This window comes from Prionailurus bengalensis, chromosome B2 (genome assembly GCF_016509475.1).
Source record: "Prionailurus bengalensis isolate Pbe53 chromosome B2, Fcat_Pben_1.1_paternal_pri, whole genome shotgun sequence".
In the NCBI taxonomy this organism is placed as follows: domain Eukaryota; kingdom Metazoa; phylum Chordata; class Mammalia; order Carnivora; family Felidae; genus Prionailurus; species Prionailurus bengalensis.
The window spans coordinates 98,593,852-98,617,026 of record NC_057349.1 but is presented as its reverse complement, the minus strand read 5'-3'; the positions used below and the strand labels follow the sequence as shown (position 1 = coordinate 98,617,026).

Below are 23,175 nucleotides of genomic sequence, written 5' to 3'. Positions count from 1 at the left end.
CCTGCAGGTGAGATGCAGGGAGGGCAGATGTATAGGAGCCTGACAGTTTATATTATGACAGTCACACTGACCGACCCTTGACCCCAATCACTGCTTCTACAACAAAAACACAGAGCCACAAAAGTGTCAAGCTTTATTGTTCCTCAGATCTGTCCCCCTCCTGCTGTCCCAGGAACAGGGCTGCCTGAGACTCTGGGTCCAGGTCGTGGGCCTCCCTTGCCCTTCCCAGCATATGCTGGAGCTCAGCCCGGGCCCTAGATAAGCCCTTGGCCTCCTGCATGTGGAAGAGGTAGATTGCACCTGCCCCCAACAGCAGTCCTACACTGGGAGTCCAGAGCATTATGGCAACCTCCCTGACCCCTCCCCCGGCTGCCAGAGCACACAGCAATGCCAGAAGGAGCAGCCCTAGACCAATCACGTAGCCGGCGAAGGTGGCCCACCAGCGAGCTTGAGCCATGCCAAGGTCCAGCTCTGCCCAGGCCTCCTTTAACACACTGATCAACTGCGACCTTTCTGCTGGTCCTAGAACAAGGCAGGGTAGTGGGGCAGGAGAGAGAGGGTCAGAGTGGAGGAGCCGCCTTATGGTGGGGAGGGACCTGGGGAGAGGGTGGGGGTGTCTTACCACCGTGAGTAGGGCTGGGGGTGTGCTGGGGGGGGCTGTGTCTCACACAGAGAGTAGCCATCAGGGCCTCATGATCAGAGAGGGGGGTGCCACTGTGAGGATCACGGCCAGTAGTGGTTCTCAGAGTCTTACAGGAGATGTAGAACCCAGAAACTGCCTAGGAAAAGTAAGGGCCAGAGAGAAACATATTTGAGGCCCTCTTCCCATTCTCAAGCCATCAGTAATCTACGACTAGACCAGATGGACAAAAGATTAGCACAAGCTGGTGAAAGACAGAGACACAGTGGGTGAAGACACATTGATGGGAGAGGCCTAACCTTATATAGCACATAGTCAATGCGGATGCCAAAGGGAAATGGCTGTAACTCCCTCTGATTAACGTAGCAGTTCTCAGGTACCATCGTACAGCCTTCTTCAGAGCCCTAGGCGAATAAGTGGTTCATGCTAGGACACAGGGGAGGAGGAGGAGAGAAGCTGGGGGTGTAGACATGGAAATTAATCAGGCAGGTCCTCACCTTGAAGTCCCGGGTCTCAAGGTAGGCATCATGCAGCCCTGTCCACTCCTTCAGCAGGCGGCAGCCCAGGTCCTTCGGGTGCAAGTTAAGGTCCCCACACAATAGAACCACATCGGCCTTCTTGGATGTGTGGCTGGGGGAACCAGGTTGGTGAGGCAGGAGTTCTCTCCTGAGCAGCTGTGCCCACCTAGAAGTGGGGCCCTGGCCACCCCTCAACCCCTGACCCCATCCCACTTCCCCTGTCAAGCCCAGGCTCACACACTGGATGAACTGGGCCAGTTCCCAAGCTTGGGCCACACGATGTGCTAGGTAGATGTCCTTCTGTCGATTGTACTCGGCATGGAGCTGAGCAAGATAGGTCAGATTATAGCAGTTGAGACAGGGGGTCCCAAAGACAGGTCTGAATCATGCTGGTGTCTGTTACTTGGCATGATACTTGGTTAAAAGATGGGCAAACCTTGCCTACTAACCTTAGGAGATCCTGCCCCCACACCTCACCCCCAGGAAGCCCAACCAGAGGAGTCCCATCTCTCCCTCCCAGGACCAGGCCACCTGTCCCAGCCCTGCCAGCTTCACTCACATGGGTCACGTAGGCATTGAGTACCAATCCACTTAGATGAAGCACCAGCAGACCCACAGCCTTCCCACAGAACCAGTCTCCATGATGGATCTGCAGGCAGGAGGGAGCTAGAACTCAGGGCACTGCCACCCTCCTTCTGCCCATTCCTGCAGCCCAAGAAAGGCTGCCTCCTTTACCGTGTGGTACTGGGGGGTGGGAGAGGGTGGTGGAAGAAATCTGATCTAAGGCTTACCATGTAGGGGTACCCATTGAGGGTGTAGACGTGCTGGGTGAATTCCTGAATTGGATGTTTGGAGAAGACGCAGAGGCCACTGCCAATGACGCCACTGTAAACCAAGTTCTGGTTAACAGCCAGAAAAGCAGGAAGAGAAATACCCAGCTCTCTTCTCCCTGGTCACCCAGCTTGTATCAGCTACTTTTTCCTCACTCTGTTGCTGAGTTCAGCACCAGAGGAAATCTCAAAGCAACAGCCTTTGTGGGGTGATACAATGGAGTGTGACTTGGTAAGGCTGGGATGGGCTGAAGAGATAGGATCTTCCTGGTTCCACCTAGCCCTGCACCCACACAGAGGAGAGGACTCGGGAAGTCGGAGGAGGGTGCAGGTGGGATAGGGAGGGGCTGGCAGGGCCAAGAGCTTCCAGGTCTGAGAACAGACTTCCAGACAGGAAGGTTTCTCACCTCCTGAAGTAGTGTGCGGCGGGGTAGGTAGGCAACAGCTTCTGTCTCAGGTACTGGAAGTCCTGTTCACTCCACACCTGAGGGAAGGGGTGAGGATGCCTGCCTGTCTCCCCCCCCTCCCCCACCCCGGGGAAAAGTCCTCTCCTGCGCCCCCAGCCGCCCCCGTCCCAGCCAGTGTTCCACACCAGTTCTGCCCTGCCCACCTCTTCCAGGAGAGCTAGGTCGAAGCTTTCCATGTTTAGAAAGTCTCCCAGGCGCTTCACGCGGTCACCCCGGTGCTTGCTCAGGTAGGGAATGCCCCTGAGGACGAGAAGGGTGGGGGGAGGTGACGGCTGGAGGCGCTCCGCTTCTCCGTGCACCACCGGAGCTGGGACCAGTTGCGGGCCTGGAGATGCGGATGCCCCCCGGGCCCGGATACCCTAGGGCACGGTGGAGCCGTGGCCCGGATGTGAGGAAGGCCTCCTCCCTCAGACTGTGGGTGCGAATGCAGCTGTGGCCCCCGGCCCACCCCGCGGGCGCTCTCACCAACAATTGAGGTTAAAGATCCTCAGTCGCAGAGAGAAGTTGGGCTTCATGGCGAGCGGTCCGGGGGCGCGGGACGGCGCTGCCTCCCCGGCGACGGCCGCGGCGGGGGCGGGGGCGAGCGGGCGGCACCTCCTCCCGGGGCGGCGCGCACAGGTGGTCGGCTCCGCCCCGCGCTCCCTCGAAGGCCGCGGCCTCCCAGCCCGCGCCGCGCAGGCCCTGGGCCCGGGTCCGAATCCACGTTACCCGGGCAACCGCCCCACTGGCTGCCAACCCACCCGGAAAGGCGATCTGCTGCGAAGTTGGGCGCTGCCGGGAGGCGAGGGCCGCGCGCGAGGTCCCTGAGGGGGGATACCAGAGAGGAGTTCGGGCGGGCGGCCAGCCGAGTGGAGGCACACGGGACACGGAGCTCTCCGTCCCTTCGCGCGGAAACTCCGTCCCTGGCCTCAGCCGCCCGCGAGCCCTCTCTCGCCTCTCGCCCGGCTCAGCAGCAACAGGCGCAAAGTTGAGAAAAGACCCGCCCGTCGCCGCCCTCCCCCTCGCGTCCTTCCTCCCAGCAGGCGACGGGGGCGGGGCCGCACGGTTGCCCTGGCGACGCGCAGTGTTTGTGCTCGGAGCAGTCCCCCAGCGCCGCCATGGCTAGCCAGCTGCAGCGCGGGCCGAGGCCGGCCCCATACTGCTCGAAGTCACCGCCCGAGCAGCCGCTGCAGGTGAAGGTGGTGGGGCTCTTCAAAAACTCCAGCTTTCACATCGCGAAGAGCGCTGCCGAGGTAACCGCGAGAAAACCACAAGTGCGGATGGCTCTCCCGTCTCCTGGGGCTCGCGCTTCCTGGTGACCCGGGTCGAAGTTCGGGGACGTAGGGAGGTGTCCCTGGCGGGCAGCGTCAGGACAGGAGTCAGGGTCCGGTCGGGCGGACGTTTCACTACCAGAAGGGCTACCTTTAAAGGGGGATCCGAGCAAAGGAAAATTCAGAATCTTGCTGGAAGGAGGGTAATTGCTATAGACCCACATTTTATTTCCACATTTTTACGTGAATTATAGATTTTTAAAATTCATGAAAAAATGTTTAAAAATAAGTGATACCGCATAACTACAGATTTTGTTATGAACTCCCTTCCCAAGTTTTTGGAAACTTCATTTGGGAAGGCTTCTTTTCCCTCCTTTAAATTTTCTATAGCAGTTACTGCATTCCAGTCGAATTAGGTGCTTAAGAAATTTCTTAACAAATGACCCACAAGTGCTTTGGAGAATCCAGATATTACTTTGCAAACACACAGACCGATATAAAAGGAAAAACACTTTAAACAACTGGAAGAATTTGGCTGGGTCAGTAATCGTGCAGCACACCTATTATGCAAATGCAGAAGTATTTAAATATAGAAATGCAGAATTCAGCACATCTCTGGGGTTTGCTCCGGGAATGCCACTGTAGGATTATGCCAAAATCGTCTCCTTCAAAACCCTGCTAGACTCCAGGACCATGCACTATGTTTGCATCTCTCAAAGTATCCAGCCAGATACCTGATACAAAATGTTCTCAAACAGAAGAAATCTTAAGCAATTCCTGCCTTGTTGCCTGCTGTAAGTCCACAGTTAAGAAAAGTTTGTAACTGCATCAAATCAAGAAACAGTAACTGTTTGACCTTAAAACAGCCGGTTATTTTACCAGTAAAATGGGCTTATTTGGTAATAACACAGGAATTGCAATTTGAGACATAATGAGCTATGGCAAACCAAGGGCAATATGGGAGATCAAAGGAGAGGGACATAGATAAAAGGAAGAAGCTGGTAGGGGCTGCTTTGATAGAAAGGTGAGAGTTCAGGGTGGTGATGGTTTCTCACTGGTTGAGTTGTGGTATTATCCTATTGGCCAAGCTTGTTGCAGACTATGGAGACATTCTCCCTTCCTTCTGCTGGAATAGTAAAATAGACTTCTTCCTGTAGGGAATGCATGGTGTATCTCTTCCTGACCTTCTGTGGTCTGCAATTGAGTGGTGGTAAGGCATGAGAGCTCCCTCTTCTGGCCTCCTGACTCCATTAAAAAAATTTTTTTTTTAATTTTTCAATTTATTTTTTCTGAGAGAGAGCGCAAGGGGGAAAGGGGCAGGAGAGAGAGAGGATCTCAAGCAGGTTCCATATTCAGCACAGAGTCCGACATGGGGCTCCATCTCACGACCGGGAGATCATGACCTGAGTCAAAATCAAGAGTGGGATGTGCAACCGACTGAGCCATGCAGGTGCCCTCTGACTCCATTTTAAATGAGGCTTCCTTCATTCAATTTCACAGAAACTAATTTGAGAAGGTGAAGTTTACATCAAGAGGAAGAGAACAAGTGAGAAGTCTGTTTAAATGATACGTGGATCATCAAAATAAATAGAAATTATGGACTGTTAGCTGGGCTGAGGGGATCTATAAAGTTTATGGCTTAAGTTGTATTTAAGGAGTTTGAGGGACTTTTTTCCCTTGTTTTTATTTAGCTCCTTTTCTGAAGGCACATGTTTTCTGTGCCTGCTCCACACTGTAGAGAAGGTGTTGGCAACTTTTTTTTTCTGTGATGCCTAGATATTAAATTATTAGGCCTTCAGGGCCATAGGCTCTCAGTCACAACTACTTGACTGTGTCCTTGTGCAAAATCGGCCACAGACAATATGTAAATGAATGGTGCTTTTAATAAAACTTAATTAAGGATACTGAAATTTGACTTGCATATGATTTCACATGACATGGAATGATTCTGTTTCAACTGCTTAAAATCTAAAAATTCTTCTTAGCTCTCAAGTCTTACAAAAACAGGCAGTGTGCCAGATTTGGCCTGCTGGCCACAGTTTGCCACACCCTGTTGTAGAGGATACTAAGTCGAGAAAACAATGTCTTTGTTATATTAATAAGATTAATTTTCCCTTTCTTAAGCTTTTGCCTACTGTACCCCTATCTGAATATGAAAACATATGGATGTAAATTCTATTAGTTTATCTTAATAAAGGATCCTTGAATAATTTCTCAACATGATCATTTGGTGAGCAATCCTGAATACCTAATATGCTGCCAGAGATTTAGATTTGTGAAGAGTAAGTATCACATAGATTCTGTTTTGGATGTAGTCTGTTCTAGACACTAAATTATGAAGAAAGTATGATTAAGTATGCTTAATTTGAAAACTATGGGGCTTATTAGTTATTCTAGGTGGTCCCCCAGTTAGAAACACAAGTGCCTCAAACTGAGCATGGACACTGGAACAAAGGACACATCGTCATCTGTTGGTTCGGCAATAGCCTAAGAAGGAAATGACCCAATTGCTATCGCCCTCTTTGGCTCCCCCTGGTCCCAAAGGCAGGATACACTCACGCCCTGGCTCTCTGCCCCTTGGAATATCCACCCCAGATGAAAAATGCCACGCCGGTGTCCTCTTTTAGACCACAGAAGGACCTCTAAGCACCTTCTTTTTTTTTTTTTTTTAATTTCTTAACATTTATTTATTTTTGAGACAGAGAGAGACAGAATATGAACAGGGGAGGGGCAGAGAGAGAGGGAGACACAGAATCGGAAGCAGGCTCCAGGCTCTGAGCCATCAGCTCAGAGCCCGACACTGGGCTCGAACTCACGGCCCGTGAGATCGTGACCTGAGCTGAAGTCGGACGCTCAACCACTGAGCCACCCAGGCGCCCCTCTAAGCACCTTCTTTAGTGGAGAAGGAGCCAAGTGCAGCAGCCAGCTGTCCCTTTTCCCTAGTGGACACACGTACTCGGACCCACTCAGCAAGGTGATCCCTAGTGGACACATCTACTCAGACCCACTCAGCAAGGTGAGGCCTAATTGGTATTGCCTTACCTGCCTTCTCTTGCTTTACCCGGAGGCAAAGTGCGACATGTCAGGACTCAAAACTTTTTTTGACAGGGAATTGTTAACCAGTATGAACTTTCTCTGATTCATATAGACAAATTAATAAACGTGCTCAATACCTAAAATATTTAATATTTAGTATTTTCTATTGTTGTGGGGTGTAACCACAACAATATCCTTTTGGTCATTCTCTATGTATCAATAAATTAAAATAATAACATTTATTTATTTTAGTTAAAAGTATCTGTAGAGGGAGGAGGTGGGGGTGGGTGAAATAGGTGATGAGCACCAGGTGATGTATGGGACTGCTGAAGCCCTATATTGTACACCTGAAACTAATAAAACACTGCAGTTAAATAAAGTAACATTTTCTTTTCATTAAAAAAAAGTTTAGATCCACTGAGGTTTAGTAATAATTTAATTTAGGAAAAAACTGGTTCTAAAAGAACATGGCAAATTACAAAACTATTGGCATAAACTCATTTATTTTTTCTTTTGTTCATTCATTTGCTATGTGTGGATGGTCTACTATATGCCAGATGTCAAGGCCAGTGGGGGTACAGGAAAACTAGGATGTAGTCTTGGCCCTCAAGAAGCTTATACTCTAGAAGTGAGACACATAAACCAGAGCCCCAGTGTGAACTGGGTAGTGACTTACTGGAGATCAGCACAGGGGCCTCTGGGAGCAAGCAGGGGGCATCGAAGTCGGACTGTGTGCCTGGGTATCCACTGTATAAAACCTCTTGAAGTCCCCATAAAAATTGGGGGAAAATTATTTCTACTTTAAAAGAGAACTTACTCTATAATTATTCTGTTTTGAAACCTAGAGTCTGAAGAGTAATTATCCAACCAAATTTGAAGATCCTATAATAGTTCCTCTTCAAGAATTTGCATGGGATCAATATCTACAGGAGAAAAAAAGGGTAAAGGATATTTGGGATATGGGAAATGAGCAAAGTTTTGCCTAAATTATTTATCTGCGCATTGTTTGGGAAAAACTGAAGCAGTAATTTTAGAGCAACGAGATTTGATTTCTCTAAATCGTACACTTTCCCTAGATCATTTCAATCATTGTACTGGGCTGATTGTAAGAGAGAGCAAAACATTCACAGGATTTTCTTTTGAAAGACAGGTGATAGAGGCGAGTTTTAAACTCTCAATGCTGCTATTTACCCCTGCTGATGGTTAGCCTCCTTCCCTGCGCTTCACATACTCACACTGCCCGTGACACCTTGGCACTCTTGGCCCTTCCGTGGAAGGTTTTGGTGGTGGACAGCACAGACACAGCCGAGGGCTGGTGTGGGGCCGTGGCCTACGGGAGCTCCGATGACAGGCACCAGGACCCCACAGGGCAGCCTTGTCCTAATTCAAGCTTTCTTCTCTGCATTCTCCCCACTAACAGCGCCCTTGGAGAACCTCAGGCCCCAGGGCTAACAGGCTTTGTCCTGGGACAGCAGTTTCCTCCTGGGTGCCAACACTGATCATCTGGTAATGCTGCCTGGAACACGTGACACGAAGGGTTCCAAGGTGGTATGTGGCCCAGCAATACATCATATTGGAGCGAGCCCGAAATGGGGCACACTTCTTGCTTGCCATCCCCGCCTGGTCTCCCTGCCCCACTCCATCTCCCCAGTGGCTGATGAAATCCCATTTCCCCTGACCAGGGCAGTTTTGATTGTTCTGTTCTTTGTTGCACAAGGATGTCCTGTGATCCTGTGGTTATCACATAGTGTTGCTTTATGGGACCACTTCACTGTGCGGTCACAGAAATGCTGCAGGACTGAGTCAAGAATACCATTTGTTAAGTCTCATGCCATTTTCATAGCCATAATACATTTTGATTGGGATTCAGATAGAATAGTAGCCAACACAGTCATATGCCAGGCACTATCTCTTGACTTATGTATATATTAACTCCAATCCTTACAACAATTAGGGCGACCAGTGGTCCCGGTTTGCCTGGTGCTGAGGGGTTTCCTGTGATACAGGAATTCAGTGCTAAAGCTGGGACAGTCCTAGACAAACTGGGACAGCTGGTCAGGACAGTTAGTCACCTTGACATAAAACAATTATGTTGTTAAATTTCTATCACCAAACTACCTATACTGCCTACCAGTATCATGCTCTCCACCTACAGGAAAGCCATGATCTCATGCTCTGTGGTCTGCACCCATGCCTCTTATAGAGTCCCACTGCATTCTTAAAGATAGGTGTGGATTTCATTCCATAGTTTCCCTCCATTTTAGGCTGGGTTACTAACCTTGGGATGTTTTGTGTTCTCTTCCTCCAGCTTTTCTCACGAGGCCTGAATGAGGCTTTCTCCATAATCACTGCTGCTTCTTTCCACCTATTCTTTATTGCCTATCCTTCCTTTCTCCCATGTCCCACCCTCATCTCTTGGATACTTGTCACCTTAACCTTCTGTTGTTTCAGGCCAGTTTTTGTCCTTCAATGTAAGCATTGAAGGTTATATGTAGTACTTACTTAGCACACTTGAGGTTAGGTCTGAGCTGGAATTAATTAATGCTTCAGCAGAATGTAATGCCACCCTTGAGTGATGGCTTCTGGGACTTTGGAAAGCCCTTTCTCTCCCCTCCAAAAAAAGGCAGCATCTTATATCTCTGTGCTGGAAAGGCGCAACAACCACTGGGTCCAGCCCACTGACTTGAAGCAGGTGAGGAGGCCTCCTCATGTACAGAAAACACACAAAGACAAGGCATCTGCACCCCCAGCCTCTGAGTAAAGTGCTCCTTCTACTGCCTTACTCCCACCAGGCTAACTAAATATCCACATTAGCCATACCCAGGCTAAATAAATATCCCTTTTTAAAGTTCTGCATTCTATAATATGTGATAACTGATAAATCTAAACAGTTTAGGGACTCTTGACCTACAGGCTCTATGAGTAATTTATAGTTCAGCATGAACAAGTTTATTCTTTTCCTCAAACCAGGTTTTGATATGGGCGCAGGAATAGGATATGAAATCTGGGAGAAGACGTGGGAGTGCAGCAAATTGGCAAGCTGAAGCAAGCTGTTCCCCCAAACAGCATTTCCCCAAGTGTGGTCTCCAGACCAGCAACGTCAGCATCTCCTGGGATGCCGTTAGACATGCAAATTCTAGGGCCCCATTCCAGAATCAGAAACTTTGGATGGGGCTCAGGAATCTGTAATTCTGCTTGACTGCTAAAATTTGAGAAAAGCTGTCCCAAATTATGCTTTTCCCAGGACTGGCCCTGGGTAATAATAAACCAGATCTCTTCAGAGGGAGCATTACTCAGTGGCCACACACTGGAATTTAGGAGGTTGACCGTTAGTGTGCGGATGAACACACGAATGCGCTTCATTTTAAGGGGCTTAGCACTTCAAAGTGTTGGCAAAGGTGGGCTCTCTCCCTCAGTGCCCCTGGGGTGCACCAGAAATCCCCCCAGGAGGCATTTCCTCACCCTGACCCCTCTCCCTCAAAAAAGCATTCTTTTCATCCTTGATACTGAAAATCATGTATTACTCAGAGCTCCAAGCCTTTCCAAGTATACACACAGTAAAATGTACTTCACAAATGAAGCCAGAGACTGCATTTTGTTTTCAAGTTAACATAACAAGTATGCTATGCACATAGATTTTTATTACCAGATAACAATCTACCTTCTATGCGTGTACCATTTAAAAAAAATTTTTTTTAAGTTTATATATTTTGAGAGAGAAAGAGAGCTGGTAAGGGGCAGAGAGAGAATTCCAATCAGGCTCCATGCTGTCAGTGCAGAGCCTGGTGCGGGGCTTGAACTCACGAACTGTGAGATCATGACCTGAGCCAAAATTAAGAATAGGATGCTAGGGGCGCCTGGGTGGCGCAGTCGGTTAAGCGTCCTACTTCAGCCAGGTTACGATCTCGTGGTCCGTGGGTTCGAGCCCCGCATCAGGCTCTGGGCTGATGGCTCAGAGCCTGGAGCCTGTTTCCGATTCTGTCTCTCCCTCTCTCTCTGCCCCTCCCCCGTTCATGCTCTCTCTCTCTCTCTCTGTCCCAAAAATAAATAAACGTTGAAAAAAAAATTAAAAAAAAAAAAAAAAGAATAGGATGCTTAACCAACTGAGCCACCCAAGTGCTGTTAAATTTTTTTTTTTTAACTGTACCATTTTTAACACTACTTTTAGGCCATTTTTTTGCTTTCAGTGATGTCAGATTTTTAAAAATGTTCTTAAGTTCTATTTGAGAACAAAATTCTAAAAGATGGCAAAAAAATTATTTTTTTAAAGATTAGGCTATAGAGTCAATCCCAAGCTCTGGCTTATGGGTTCAGCAAGGTTGGTTGCCTCCCCTCCCCCTCTGCCAATACAGCTTTTTATCCTTTTTCTTTATAGGAACTCAAGAATGAGATCTGGGAGTATTCTTCCTACGTGATGTGTTTTGTTAATGATCAGTTCCTGGGTGATGCATTTGATCTTCAGAAATGGGCTCACAAGATGTGGGATGTAGTTGATTTTAAGCCCCCTGCACTTTATGAGGCACTTACTGTGGATTATTCTGCTAAATTCTTAAGAGACACCAAGGCAAGTTACACTAATTTTTAAAGAAAAATAGTGGAATCTTTGACCATTTATATTGATTCAACACTAATTACTGATATCCTAACAAAGGAATATAAACAGTAGGAGACTAGGTTTTAAGTTCTCAATGACCTCTAATCCAACTGCAAAGGATTATATATATTACAGGGTTTGGCTCAGCGGTGTGTAAAGCAAGCATATCTTACAGCATGCAAACTGCAGGGAGTGCGGGGGAAGCATCCCTGTTCAAACATTTCTATTCCGCATTAGAGATTTATATGCGTTGATTATCCATTTTAAAACATAAAGACACCTCCCCCCGCTTCAGAGAAGGTAGAGCTTACCATCCATTCACGCTTAGTATGAAAAAATTTAATTAGTACCTTCTAACACCTGAGAGGTACTACACTAACAGAAGGGGAAGTTTGAGAAGAAAGGTGACATTTTAAAGCATGACAAGTTGGCAAGAGCTGGACCAGGCAGGCTATGGCCCTAGGGGGGTTTCCAATGGCAAAGGACAGTCATGAAGCTTAAGGTCCAGGAGAGTGTGAGACAGACATCAGGGTGGAATGACAACAGAGGTAAAAGCACGTGGTAATTTTGCTCAGAAACTCTGTTATAGCAACAAGCACTACATGCTGAAGATCATTTCATGCTCATAGATGCCTGTGCCCACAGAAAGGCCCAGTGCTAGGATTTTACAGTGCCAAGCTGTAAAAAGGCAAAGACCTTGTTTTGTTTATCCTCACTTAACTGTACTGTCTCAAACACAATCTGAAACATAGTATAAGCTCAGGGAATGTCTGGCTGAACAAACAATGCACTTGGAAAATACTAGAAACTGCGGGTTATGGGAAGGAATTTAATGCTCACAGCAGGACAAGGGTCCCAAAGGACAAGGTTCTAAAAGTGCATGGTATATTCAGGGAATGGCAGGGGACAGCAAGGAGGCCTGATTAATAGGAAATGAGGCTGGGAAAATGAGAGTATCAGTCACCAACAATACCAAACTACTTTGATTAACTTAAGGGAAAAAAAGGTATGCCTTGAAAGGATATTGGTAACCTCACAATTGGCAGGAAAGCCAGAGAACCAGGTTTTGGGAAACAACAGGAAAACGTGTCCTGAGTCTCATCCCAGAAATGTGCAACTTGGATGCAGTTGCATCCCGACTGGCCCTGGGTTCACACTGCCACCTTCACGGAGAATTACTTCTCAACTGCTGTCTTTGCATCACTCCCTGAGATCCAAGGCCCCAGGCAGGAGCACCTGACTAATTCAGCCCAGATCATATCCCCATAGCTCAGCTCTCACAGAGTGAGGAGAGGGAGAATCTGGCCCCTTCAGTGTCTTTAGGGCATAGTGGGTCCCTGTAAGACATTCCCTAAATAGGAAAGGTATTTAAATGTTAAGGAGGGGAAAAAAACAAAACATCCACTAAAGAAAGGTTGAACTTACTGTCCATTCTGAACTAAGGAGTTAGATTTTTTTCTAGAAGAAAGTTGAGCCAACAGAACTTTTCATAGAGTATGACATAATCTTTGCTTTTTAAGAAAAAGTTTTAGGGCAAAAATGGGGCGGAATGGGGAAAGTTTGGTGGCAGGTTGGCCACTTGGAACACTTCTATAGTAATGTGGGCTAGAGATAGTAACAGCCTGAATTAATGGCAGTGAGGAAGGAGGACCTAGATTCCAGAGAAAATCCTTAAATTTTTTGTGCAGAGGTGAGCTTTTTCATGCTGCAGGGACTTGTTTAGTTCTGGGTTGGAATGATATAGGAGACAATTATGTTTGCATGTTTGGCTGCTAGGTGACATTACCTGGTAGTGTGCTCATTTGCTCTTTCATTAGAATTTTCAGAATTATCTACTCTTGACAACTGCATAAAGATAATATAGTGACACAGAGGGAAGTTTAGTGATGCCTGAATGGACTTACCCATTTCATCAATCAATCGTAATTTCCAATATATCATCTTTTCTCCCAAGCCCATGAAGTTTGCTATATTATGCCTCATAATAAAGTTATAATATTCTTTTATAACTCAGAAATTGTAGTACAGAAGCTGGGAGGCACAAAAAACTTAAAATTATAATTGCTATGGATGTAATACTTCATTCCTGGATGCCAGCACAATATTAATGCAGTCTTTTAATTAAAAAAAAAAGGTTAAAATGACATAAAGTAGTGACAGTGATATCCTAAAAACTGATTTCATCTATGTTTCCTAGACTCTTAAGAAATAGGGTAGGGTAAGTTATGTAGCTTGTTAAATCAGGTGGCATTTTTGTGCATGAGAATGGTGCCCAAGATCTAGAATGTATCCAATTAGATGTGCTCTGCTCTGCAAATTAATGTTACCACGATAGAGACTGTTTTCATTTTAGATGCTCCGTTGTAGAGCTAGACAAGGTCACACAAATGTTAGCTGTCTCTACCAGAAAGGATGTCAATTGAAAATAAGAGCTGGGGGCATCTGGGAACAGAAGGACAGGACTGAAATAACGCCAAAGAAAGCACAGCATATTCTCTTCCCTTCCCCTGATAACCATACCTCCTATGTATATGGTGCCTCTGTTTTCCCACTCAGAAAGGATGTGTTCTGGCTTTGGTTAGCTAATCTGTGCTGACTCTGGAAATCCAGAACATACAGTAACCAAATCCATGGCAATCACATTGGATGTTTCCCAAAATTACTCAGAATAGAAAATTCCCAGTCTGTTTCTTTTTCCAAAGGGACCAACTAGCGTTCCTTCCTCCACCTAGCTTACACAGTAGGGGATATCTAAGCTACATGTTCTCAGTCTGGTGTGACAGGTTAATGTGACACAAAGCTTCCCTACCAAAGGGTTTTAACAAGTGTATTATTTAGGTTGTAAAGACTTGATGTAATCAAATGAAACAAACTTCTAAAAAAAAAAAAAAAGAAACTTCTTTGAGTCATTCTTTTAACTTTGCTGTTACCTTTCTACTGTTAATGCTTTTGAAATCTTATCACTGAAAGCATTATTTTGTGGTATTTTTGGTCATTTCTAAAACTTTCTTCCAAGACATTGACCTGCATTATCTTTTTCTCCCTAATTTTAATAGCATGGTTTTGTGTTCTTGGACATTTCTATTGATTTTCATCCAATTGGAAGGTTGGTTTTTGAGGTAAGAGGTTTTTTTGTTGTTCTTTCTTTCTTTATTTTTGTTGTTGATTTTTTAATAAGTGGGGGATGGATGTAGGAATCTGTCACTGTCAAAATATTAAATATTTAATCTTTGAAACCTTGTATCTTTATTTGTAGCTATACTATGATGCATGTCCCAAAACATGTAGAAACTTTCAGGTCTTGTGCACAGGAAAAGCAGGGTATTCTCAGCGTGGCATCAAGCTACATTACATGGGTTCAATTTTTCATCGAATAGTACAGAATGGTTGGATACAAGGAGGAGGTAAGTTTAAAATCTTAAATGCAATTTAATGGCAATGTGAAATCAGAATGTCTAAAGTTGTATTTACCTACCTTTGTGAAATTCATATAGAATTAGATATATTTAATATTAGACATTGTATATATTGAAAGGGTATTTTATTGGCCAAATGATTAAGATATTCATATTCTTTTTAAAAATGCCCCAAGTTTTGAAATAAACCAATCTAAAGTTTTGTCACCCAGAATATTCCAAATTAAAAGGGTTAAGGTTAAGCTCTTGATTTTGGCTCAGGTCATCATCTCATGGGTTCATGAGTTCGAGCCCCACATCAGGCTCCTCGCTGGCAGTGTGGAGCCTGCTTGGGATTCTCTCTCTCTCTGCCCCTCCCCAACTTGCACATGCATGTGCATGTGAGTATTCTCTCTCAAAATAAATACACTTAGAAAAAAGTGGTATAAGAAAAATAACATTTTTAAAAAATATTTTTTTTTATTTTGAGAGAGAGAGAGAGAGAGAGAGAGAGAGAGAAGGAGGGGCAGGGAGAGAGGAAGAGAATCCCAAGCAGGCTCTGCACTGTCAGCTCAGAGCCCAACACAGGACTCGATCTCAGGAACCACAAGATCATGACCTGAGTGGAAATCAAGAGTCAGAGGCTTAACCAAGGGAGCCACCCAGGTGCCCCAGGAAGAGAACATTTCTAAAATCAAAATATAGGGAGGCCTGGCTGGCTCAGTCATAGAGAATGCAACTCTTGATCTCAGGGTCATGAGTTCAAGCCCCACACTGCCCAGTGGGGCCTACTTAAAAAATCAAAATATAATTTTAAATGCTCACCTAAATTAATAGGAGTACTTAGAAAATACAGTGATTTTAAAAGACATTCTAAAGGTAGGAATTTGAAAAAAGAAAGGAAAACAAATTTTTTCTTATCAAAAATGTTATGTTGTTACAAAGTCAAATTAAGAGTGAAAGCATTTTGGTCTCCATTTTTGCTTTCTTTTCAGATCAATCCTTTGACTTCACACAGACTAGGTTTCTGACTAACAGCACAAAATTAAATTTTCGAGGCCTTTTGGGAGGTATCCTTTTGGGAACAATCAGGCAGCAATTTAAAAATAATTGGCTTAGTGTGTAAGGACATTTGCTTGAATTTGATGAAATACGCAGAGGCTTAAATTAATAATGTTTATTTTTCTACAATCTGGAACATTCTGAGACTGATGAGAAAAATTTAGATTTAATCCAAGCATTCGTAGGTAAATCAACTATTTTCCCTCAGTTTCTCTATAATGAAATCACATCACCCATATTGTTATCTAACCTCATTATTTTCCCTCCTTCTCTGCCTCTCTCCCCTCCCTCCCTCCCTCCCTCTCTCTCCCTATCTATCTATCTATCTATCTATGGTATATACCTTCCTATGTCAATAAACATAAACATATACAGTTTTTAGGGTCTACCTAAGTTTTCATCATACTGCTATACCAACTTATAGTTGACCCTTGAACAGTAAGGGGTTTGAACTGTAGGGGTCCACTTAAACACAGATTTTTTTTTACAGCACAGTGCTATAAATATATTTTCTCTTCCCTATGATTTTCTTAACATTTTGTATCCTCTAACTCACTTTATTATAAGAATACAGCATATAACACATATAACACACAAAATATATGTTAATTGTCTGCTTACATTATGAGCAAGGCTTCCAGTCAACGGTAGACTATTAATAGTTAAGTGGGTCTTAATATCTGGGTCTCCTGAAACTTAATTTAGTGTTGCCTATTATGTGCTGGGCTCTCAGATGCTATGTTCTTTGTTGTTTTATTTTTGGGTTTTGGTTAGAGGTGCCCCCTCCCGCTCCTGAGCCCCAGAGCAAGATTTGGGAAATGTAGGTCATGTTACTTGTTTGTTTACTTATTTGAAATACAATTTCCAAATAGTAAAATGCACAGATCATGATTTCAAATAATGAGGCAGCAATGTTAAGGACGTTTGGAAACAAATGCTGATTTACTAGATTCAAATCCACCTGATACATACAAGTTGTGTACCACTTGGTACTTAGCCACTTAGCATCTCTGAATCAGTTTCTTAATCATAAAATGGGGAAAACTATAATATCACAGGATGTGGTGAGGATTCAGTGACATGGTATATCGGGAGTACCAAGCTCTATAAACGTTGTCCTTTCACATATCGGATACCCAGAGGGCTGTGCAGAGAATTTTGGAATATGGGAGCTAAATGTGGTTTTATGCTGTGCCTAAGCATGCTTCCCGATGCTACAGCTTGCCCGATGGGACCAGCAGGGCCTACATGGTCTGCACTGCCCCCAGCCTCATCCCATCCTCTGACATCTCCCCTGGCTCTGCTCCACACGCTGGCCTCCTTGCTGTTTCTTAAGCACATCAAGGATACTTGTGCCTGAGGTCTTCTGCTGTTTCTTCTGCCTGGGACACAGCCCACCCAACTATGCCTCCAGATGGCCCCTTGCTTCAATTTCCTATCTGTTTCGGATTTTTGCCCAGACTTCATCTCAGCAAGGACTTACCTGACCATCCTATTTAGAATGGCCACTTTCCAATCCACACAGGTCTCTGCACCCCCTTCCCTGCTGCTCTCCTAGCCTCTTTTTATGTTTTTTTAATCTTTATTTATTTTTGAGAGAGATAGTGGGGGAGGGGCAGAGAGAAAGGGTGACAGAGGATCCAAAGAGGGCTCTGAGCTGTCAGCGCAGACCCCAATATAGGGCTCTAACCCACAAACCGTGAGACCTTGACCTGAGCCAAGTCAGATGCTTAACCAATTGAGCCACTCAGGCGCCCCTTATTTTTATTTTTACAATCAAGTATTTTATTTTTTCTTCATAGCACTTTTCATCACTGGACATACTACTACATATTTCCTAGACAATTTGTTTAGTGTCTGTTTATCTTCACTAGACTATAAGTAAGTTCCATAAGGGCAGAGGATTTTATCTATTTTGTTTGCTGTTCTATCCCTGGGTTCCAGATTGGGGCCTGGTATACTATATATAGGTGCTTAAAAAATATCTGTTGAAAGACTGAATGAATAAATGAGTAGATAAACTGGAAGCATACATTCTATTCATTTCTAAAGTACAAAGTGAGAGAAGATATCAGTTGTGAAGCCACTTTGGGGGAGATTCTCTGTGGCTCCCATAAGGCCCACTGTCTTCCGAAGGAGCTCTTGAGATATAGTTTAATACATTTTATCATCACAGTCATCATCATCATATTAAATATAATGATGGAGAAGATGATGATAATGAGAAAATGCACCCCATTAGCATGCAAGGCTGCACAATAATGGCCACTGATGAATGAGCAGGATGCTCTGCCAGGCAGTGCACTAAGTGCTATGAGTAGAACATGTACTTGTTTAGTCCTCAGAATTAACTGGGAGGCACTTACCATTATTCCTGTCTATACAGATGGCGAAACAGGCTTGGAAAAGGTAACTAACATCAAGATTTAAATCAAAATCATCTGATTTTATTTATTTCTTTTTTCTTTTTGAGAGAGAGAGAGAGAGAGAGACAGAGAGAGAGAGAGAAAGAGAGCAAGTGGGAGGGGCAGAGAGAGAGGGAGACAAAGAATCCCAAACAGGCTCCACGATGTCAGCATGGAGCCCAACGTGGGGTTTGATCTCACGACCAGGATCATGACCTGAGCTGAAATCAAGAGTCAGATGCTTTGCTTAAACTGACTGAGCCATCCAGGAACCCCATCATCTGATTTTAAAGTTTACTTTGGCCCCTCCCCCATTCATGCTCTGTCTCTCTCTGCCTCAAAATAAATAAACGTTAAAAAAATAAAATAAAATAAAATAAAATAAAATAAAATAAAATAAAGTTTACTTTGAATCACTACTCTGCATCGCTGAATTTTTTGTCAGAAGTACAGAAATACAATAAGATATATAAGGCTGAATTCAAGTATTGACTAAAGTGGTGTCAATATAAAATATTTACCTGGGAGATGTGAAGAAAAGGGCAAGAGGAATGGGCAAAGGATGTTCAAGTGAGATTAGTAAGGGTGGGGAACCACACGCAGATTTGTCTGAGCGAAGCAAACTCTAAGATCTGAAGGAATTGGTGCTGGGGGACCCTCAACTTCTCCATTTCTGGATTTAGCCTTCAGCCACTGCAGAGATACTCTCAGAGATACCTGAGAGGTACTGAGGGCTCTGGAGTGAATCACGAGGGGAGTATCAGACGGAGGAAAGTTGAAGACTTCAGGCTAAACGTGAACTTCTGAGCCCATTTTGTGAATGGAATTTAAATGCTGCATGCCTGTACTGAATAAATTATCTCCATATGCTTGCTGTTGCATCTGATTGTTAAAAAAACAGCATGCTTTTATACAGGTAAATCACTCACACTGAGTTAAAATGGCACAGTCTTTCAACAGATACGTATTGTACACTGTACTCAAGGAGGGTGAATGAGAGAGGGGAAGAAGTAAAGAGGGGCTGATGGGGGAGCTGGATATGCAGAGCTCAGAGAACTTTATTTCCACCAAGAGTCTGATATTTGCATTAGTCAGCTTTGTTTCCCTTTTAGTTGTAAATAGAGAAAAAGTAACTTGTGCATGGAGGATGTTTATAGCAGGAGCGCTGACTAAGGCAAAATATGTACATGGTACATATACTGCAAAATGAGACATAACAAATACTTTAAAAAATACCCACTTCATTATATTATAAAGGAACTTCATTTCCAAAATACTGGCTAAATAAATGAATGATCATTCTAGGGTTCCAAGGAATGAAAATTTGAACACTGATTATTTTCACAGCAGCTACTTTTATTCCTGTTCCAAAAAGACCTTATTGTTCCTATTCCATTCTCTCAGTTTCATCTTTCCATTTTCCTTAAAAGCAAGATGGACTATGGAACTGTGGAATAACCCGTGGAGCAAGCAGAATTTCTATGAACACGCTTCCTTTTAAATTGTGGCCACAACTGTAATTGAATACTTCATCATTTCAAAGGTTTTGCATTATAATTTAACCTACCTCAGAGAGTTATTATCAGGGGAAAAAATAAGATCACGAATGTTAAAATGCTTACAATATTATAGTAATATTTTCATGGTGTAGGTATTGAACAGTTAAGTATATTATAACTTACTCTAGTCACTGGTATAAGTGGAATCATAATTTAAAGCACACCCCCACCATTACTCTGCTCTATTTTAGTCTCAAAATTCTGATGTTTGTTTATTGTTATTTCTCAGATATAGTAGCTGGAAAAGGAGATGATGGCGAGTCAATTTATGGACCAACATTTGAAGGTCTGTATCTTTAAATCTGTCAGTCATGTATCAGCTGATAATTCAAATCTAACAAGACTGGACAGTTCAAACTCCAAATAAGATGGTGTTTGAGGTAACATGCTAAATTATATTATTCCATTAGGACAAATTCCTAGAATCAGTATTGTATGGTCAAAGGGAATTTATAATTTTTAAGGCTTGTAATTTGCCATGCTCATACCCAGAATTTGGTACTTTGATAATCATCCCATTAAGACTGCTACTGGGGATCCTGGGAAGATGGTAATGGTGATGGCATAGTTTTTGAATTTTTTGAAATTCCAACATAAAAACAGACCACATAAGTAGATAGAAAAACTAAAAACCCATGGATAACACTTACAACAAAACTAGGTGACAATGTATCCACATGAATTCTTAAATACAAACAGATGAGGACAAACTACCAACAGCTACAAAATCTGCATGGCGTCAGGGTCTGTGTGGGAGAAAGTAGGACATCCAATAGAGGTGAAAACAGGAGAACCCCAAAATAGCCAGCAGTGGGGGAGTACAAGGGGTCCCTAGTAAGATTTGAGAGGCTGGAGCAGCCTAACCTCTCTGAACTCTGGAAACTGATCTGGAAGGGCACTCTTCCAGGACAGGTCCACAATGAGGAGGAGGTGCCATGAATGGAATTAGAGTCATGCAGGATACAGGGACAACGGGGACAGGGCCAGGAAATGTCAAAGAGCAAGCTGCCATTCTTCTGAACACTACATGAAAACAACACAAGAGGGAGCTTTGTGAAGGTAGAAAAGCTACCTCCCTTCTAAAACCACGCCTCCTTCTAAACGTTTAGGAATCCTAATTTTACATAAAAATAGGCAACAGAAATTTCAGGATTATTAGAAGAAGTAAAAGAGAATAAGGAGTAAAGGAACATCACTACGGATAATAAAAATACACTGGAAAAACATGCTCAAAAGACAGATCAAAACTGTAAAAATTTTAGGATTAGCCAGAAAACATTGAGAATAGGATACAAGACAGAAAAACTCATAAATAAGATTTAGAAAAACTTAGACATGAGGTTACAGAACTAGGAAAGAATTAACAGTAAAAGAAAATTTCAGAAATAAACAAACTAGAAGGACCATATGCCAAAGAAACATGACTAATATGTGTCTTAAAAGAAGTAAAAAGTAGAAGGAGGGATTTTTTTTTTAACAAGAAGAAATGAAGAAAAAAAATACACAAGAAAGTGACAAAAAGGAAAGCTATAAAGAGGAGATCCAACATACAGATGATAAGTATCCCAAAAGAATTAAACAAATACACAGGAATAGAACAAATATTAAGAATTAATACTGAAAAAACTGTAGTGAATTTTAAAAGGATTTGATGTTCTGTCTTGTGTTTTGGTGTTGGTTCCACAGCTATACACAACGAACTGTCAAAATGCATCAACGTGAACATCTAAGATTTATGCATTTGATTGTATGTTTATACCTCAAGTAAAACTATATACATAAAAACTAGGGGTGCCTGGGCGGCTCAGTTGGTTAAGCATCTGACTTCAGCTCAGGTCATGACCTCACAGTTCATGAGTTCAAGCCCCGTGTTGAGCTCTGGGGCTCTGTGCTTACCGCTCAGAGCCTCGAGCCTGCTTTAGGTTCTGTGTCTCCCCCACTCTCTCTGCCCTTCTCCCCGCTTGCATGCTCTCTCTCTCGCTCTCTCAAAAATAAATAAACACTTAAAAAATATATATGTATAAAAACTTGACACTACTTACTAAAAGAGAACATTGCCACCTGGTAATATTAAACCAGAACAACCAACACTAAGACATATTAACATCATTGGACAGTTCAGAAAGTAAAAATTCTTTGGGCACGTAGGCAAAAAAAGCAAGTGATTTACAAGGGAAAGCAAAGTAGGTTATCATATTCTTTGACATCATATTATTATGCCACAAGAAAATGAGTAATATGATGTTCAAGGAAAGGAAATGTGAGCTAAGGATTTTATATCTAGCCAAACAATCTGAATTACAAAGGGCACACATACTTTTCAATATGTAAAACTTTAGAGAATAATGTTGCCACAATCCCTTCCTGATCTTGAGGAATCGACAGTAAAATGAGTTTCACACAAACAAATTGTAAGAGAGATCTTGACATAAGGATTGGTGACAAGCAGTAATCATAGCGACTTGTGAAACTAAAATTTAGTGAGGCATAAAGGGTGAGAGTATGACACATAATGACTGAATCTGTAGTGTACCTTTTTAAAACTGGAAGAAAGTGGGAGAATATATGCAAAAAACTGCTTTAACTATTTTCAGTAATTATACTGGTGATGGTATTATTTATTAATATTGTTATTCTGAGACTGTTGTATGTATAACATGGAAAAAGTAAGTAATTATAGAATACTCTAATTTCACCGTTTTGTATGTCCTTGAGAATTAGGATTTTCAATGTGGACGAAGGGAGACACAATGAAATATGTGAAATATTCATAGAGGCTAATAAGTAAAATATTCTGTATTGGAAATACCAGTTTAAAATCATGCAGTACATATCTACATATGTAGGTCTGTCCACTGAACTGGTCTACAATGACCAACCTAGTAGCCTTCTACATTCCTAGCATTTAGATTGTTGTTTTGAAATGTCACTTCTCACTTAAAGAAACCAGGGCTCCTGGGAGAAATGGCAGATTCCAGTTCCGGGACAGGAAATTACAAAATGAGCCTGGAACCTCATGTTCAGTCATGCTATCATCAGATAGCAAGAAAGCTATTAAAGATTTACTAGGGTCATGTCAAAGGCCTTGGGAGACAATTTGAAGAGGCTCTTGCTGGCCAAAGATTTGAGCTTCAAAAAGAACCATAATTGCAAATAATTGAAACCCAACCAATATTTTAAATCCATGAGTTCATAATGATATCATATCATAAAATAAAGCCTAATAATTTATCTTTGGGGGAATGATGAGAAACAAATTCATTATCTTAAAAATGGATAAATATGAGCAAAGAATCAAGCATTTATCTTGCCTTTCCTATATGAACTATACCAAATTGTAGATAAAATTGCTAGTTATAAAAGCATTCCAATAAGTAAGTGAGAAGGAAATAATAGAATAGCACCATTTTGCTGCCCCC

At 43.2% G+C, this 23,175-nt stretch overlaps 2 protein-coding genes across 6 annotated transcripts in view; one reads left to right on the top strand and one right to left on the bottom strand.

The window, feature by feature from the left end:
• Positions 1-116: 116 nt before the first annotated feature.
• On the bottom strand, positions 117-3,031 carry SMPD2 (sphingomyelin phosphodiesterase 2). The gene is made up of 10 exons (XM_043592087.1): positions 2,921-3,031; positions 2,599-2,695; positions 2,396-2,472; positions 1,950-2,043; positions 1,718-1,807; positions 1,400-1,482; positions 1,138-1,270; positions 940-1,044; positions 623-779; positions 117-522 (listed from the first exon to the last, which is right to left on the bottom strand). The coding sequence occupies exons 1-10, from the start codon at positions 2,968-2,970 to the stop codon at positions 134-136; spliced, it is 1,275 nt and encodes a 424-aa protein (XP_043448022.1). The 5' UTR covers positions 2,971-3,031; the 3' UTR covers positions 117-133.
• Positions 3,032-3,552: 521 nt separating this feature from the next.
• The window catches only part of PPIL6 (peptidylprolyl isomerase like 6), a 32,176-nt gene continuing 12,553 nt past the window's right edge, over positions 3,553-23,175 (top strand). For 3 of the 5 annotated variants that reach the window (XM_043592088.1, XM_043592090.1, XM_043592092.1), the window contains exons 1-6: positions 3,553-3,687; positions 7,587-7,682; positions 11,117-11,305; positions 14,392-14,454; positions 14,592-14,739; positions 19,986-20,042. In XM_043592088.1, coding sequence (XP_043448023.1) covers positions 3,553-3,687; positions 7,587-7,682; positions 11,117-11,305; positions 14,392-14,454; positions 14,592-14,739; positions 19,986-20,042 — 688 coding nt within the window. The remainder of the gene's footprint in view (positions 3,688-7,586; positions 7,683-11,116; positions 11,306-14,391; positions 14,455-14,591; positions 14,740-19,985; positions 20,043-23,175) is intronic. The other 2 variants (XM_043592091.1, XM_043592089.1) reach the window with 2 other exon arrangements.

What these genes read in the sequence shown, in the direction of transcription:
- SMPD2 (XM_043592087.1), bottom strand. Translation starts at nt 2,970, where the DNA reads ATGAAGCCCAACTTCTCTCTGCGACTGAGGATCTTTAACCTCAATTGT. An exon ending in TCAATGGGTACCCCTACATG is followed by an intron (nt 1,808 to 1,949) that starts GTAAGCCTTAGA and finishes TCCTGCCTGCAG; the next exon opens with ATCCATCATGGAGACTGGTT. An exon ending in TCAATGCCTACGTGACCCAT is followed by an intron (nt 1,483 to 1,717) that starts GTGAGTGAAGCT and finishes TATCTTGCTCAG; the next exon opens with CTCCATGCCGAGTACAATCG.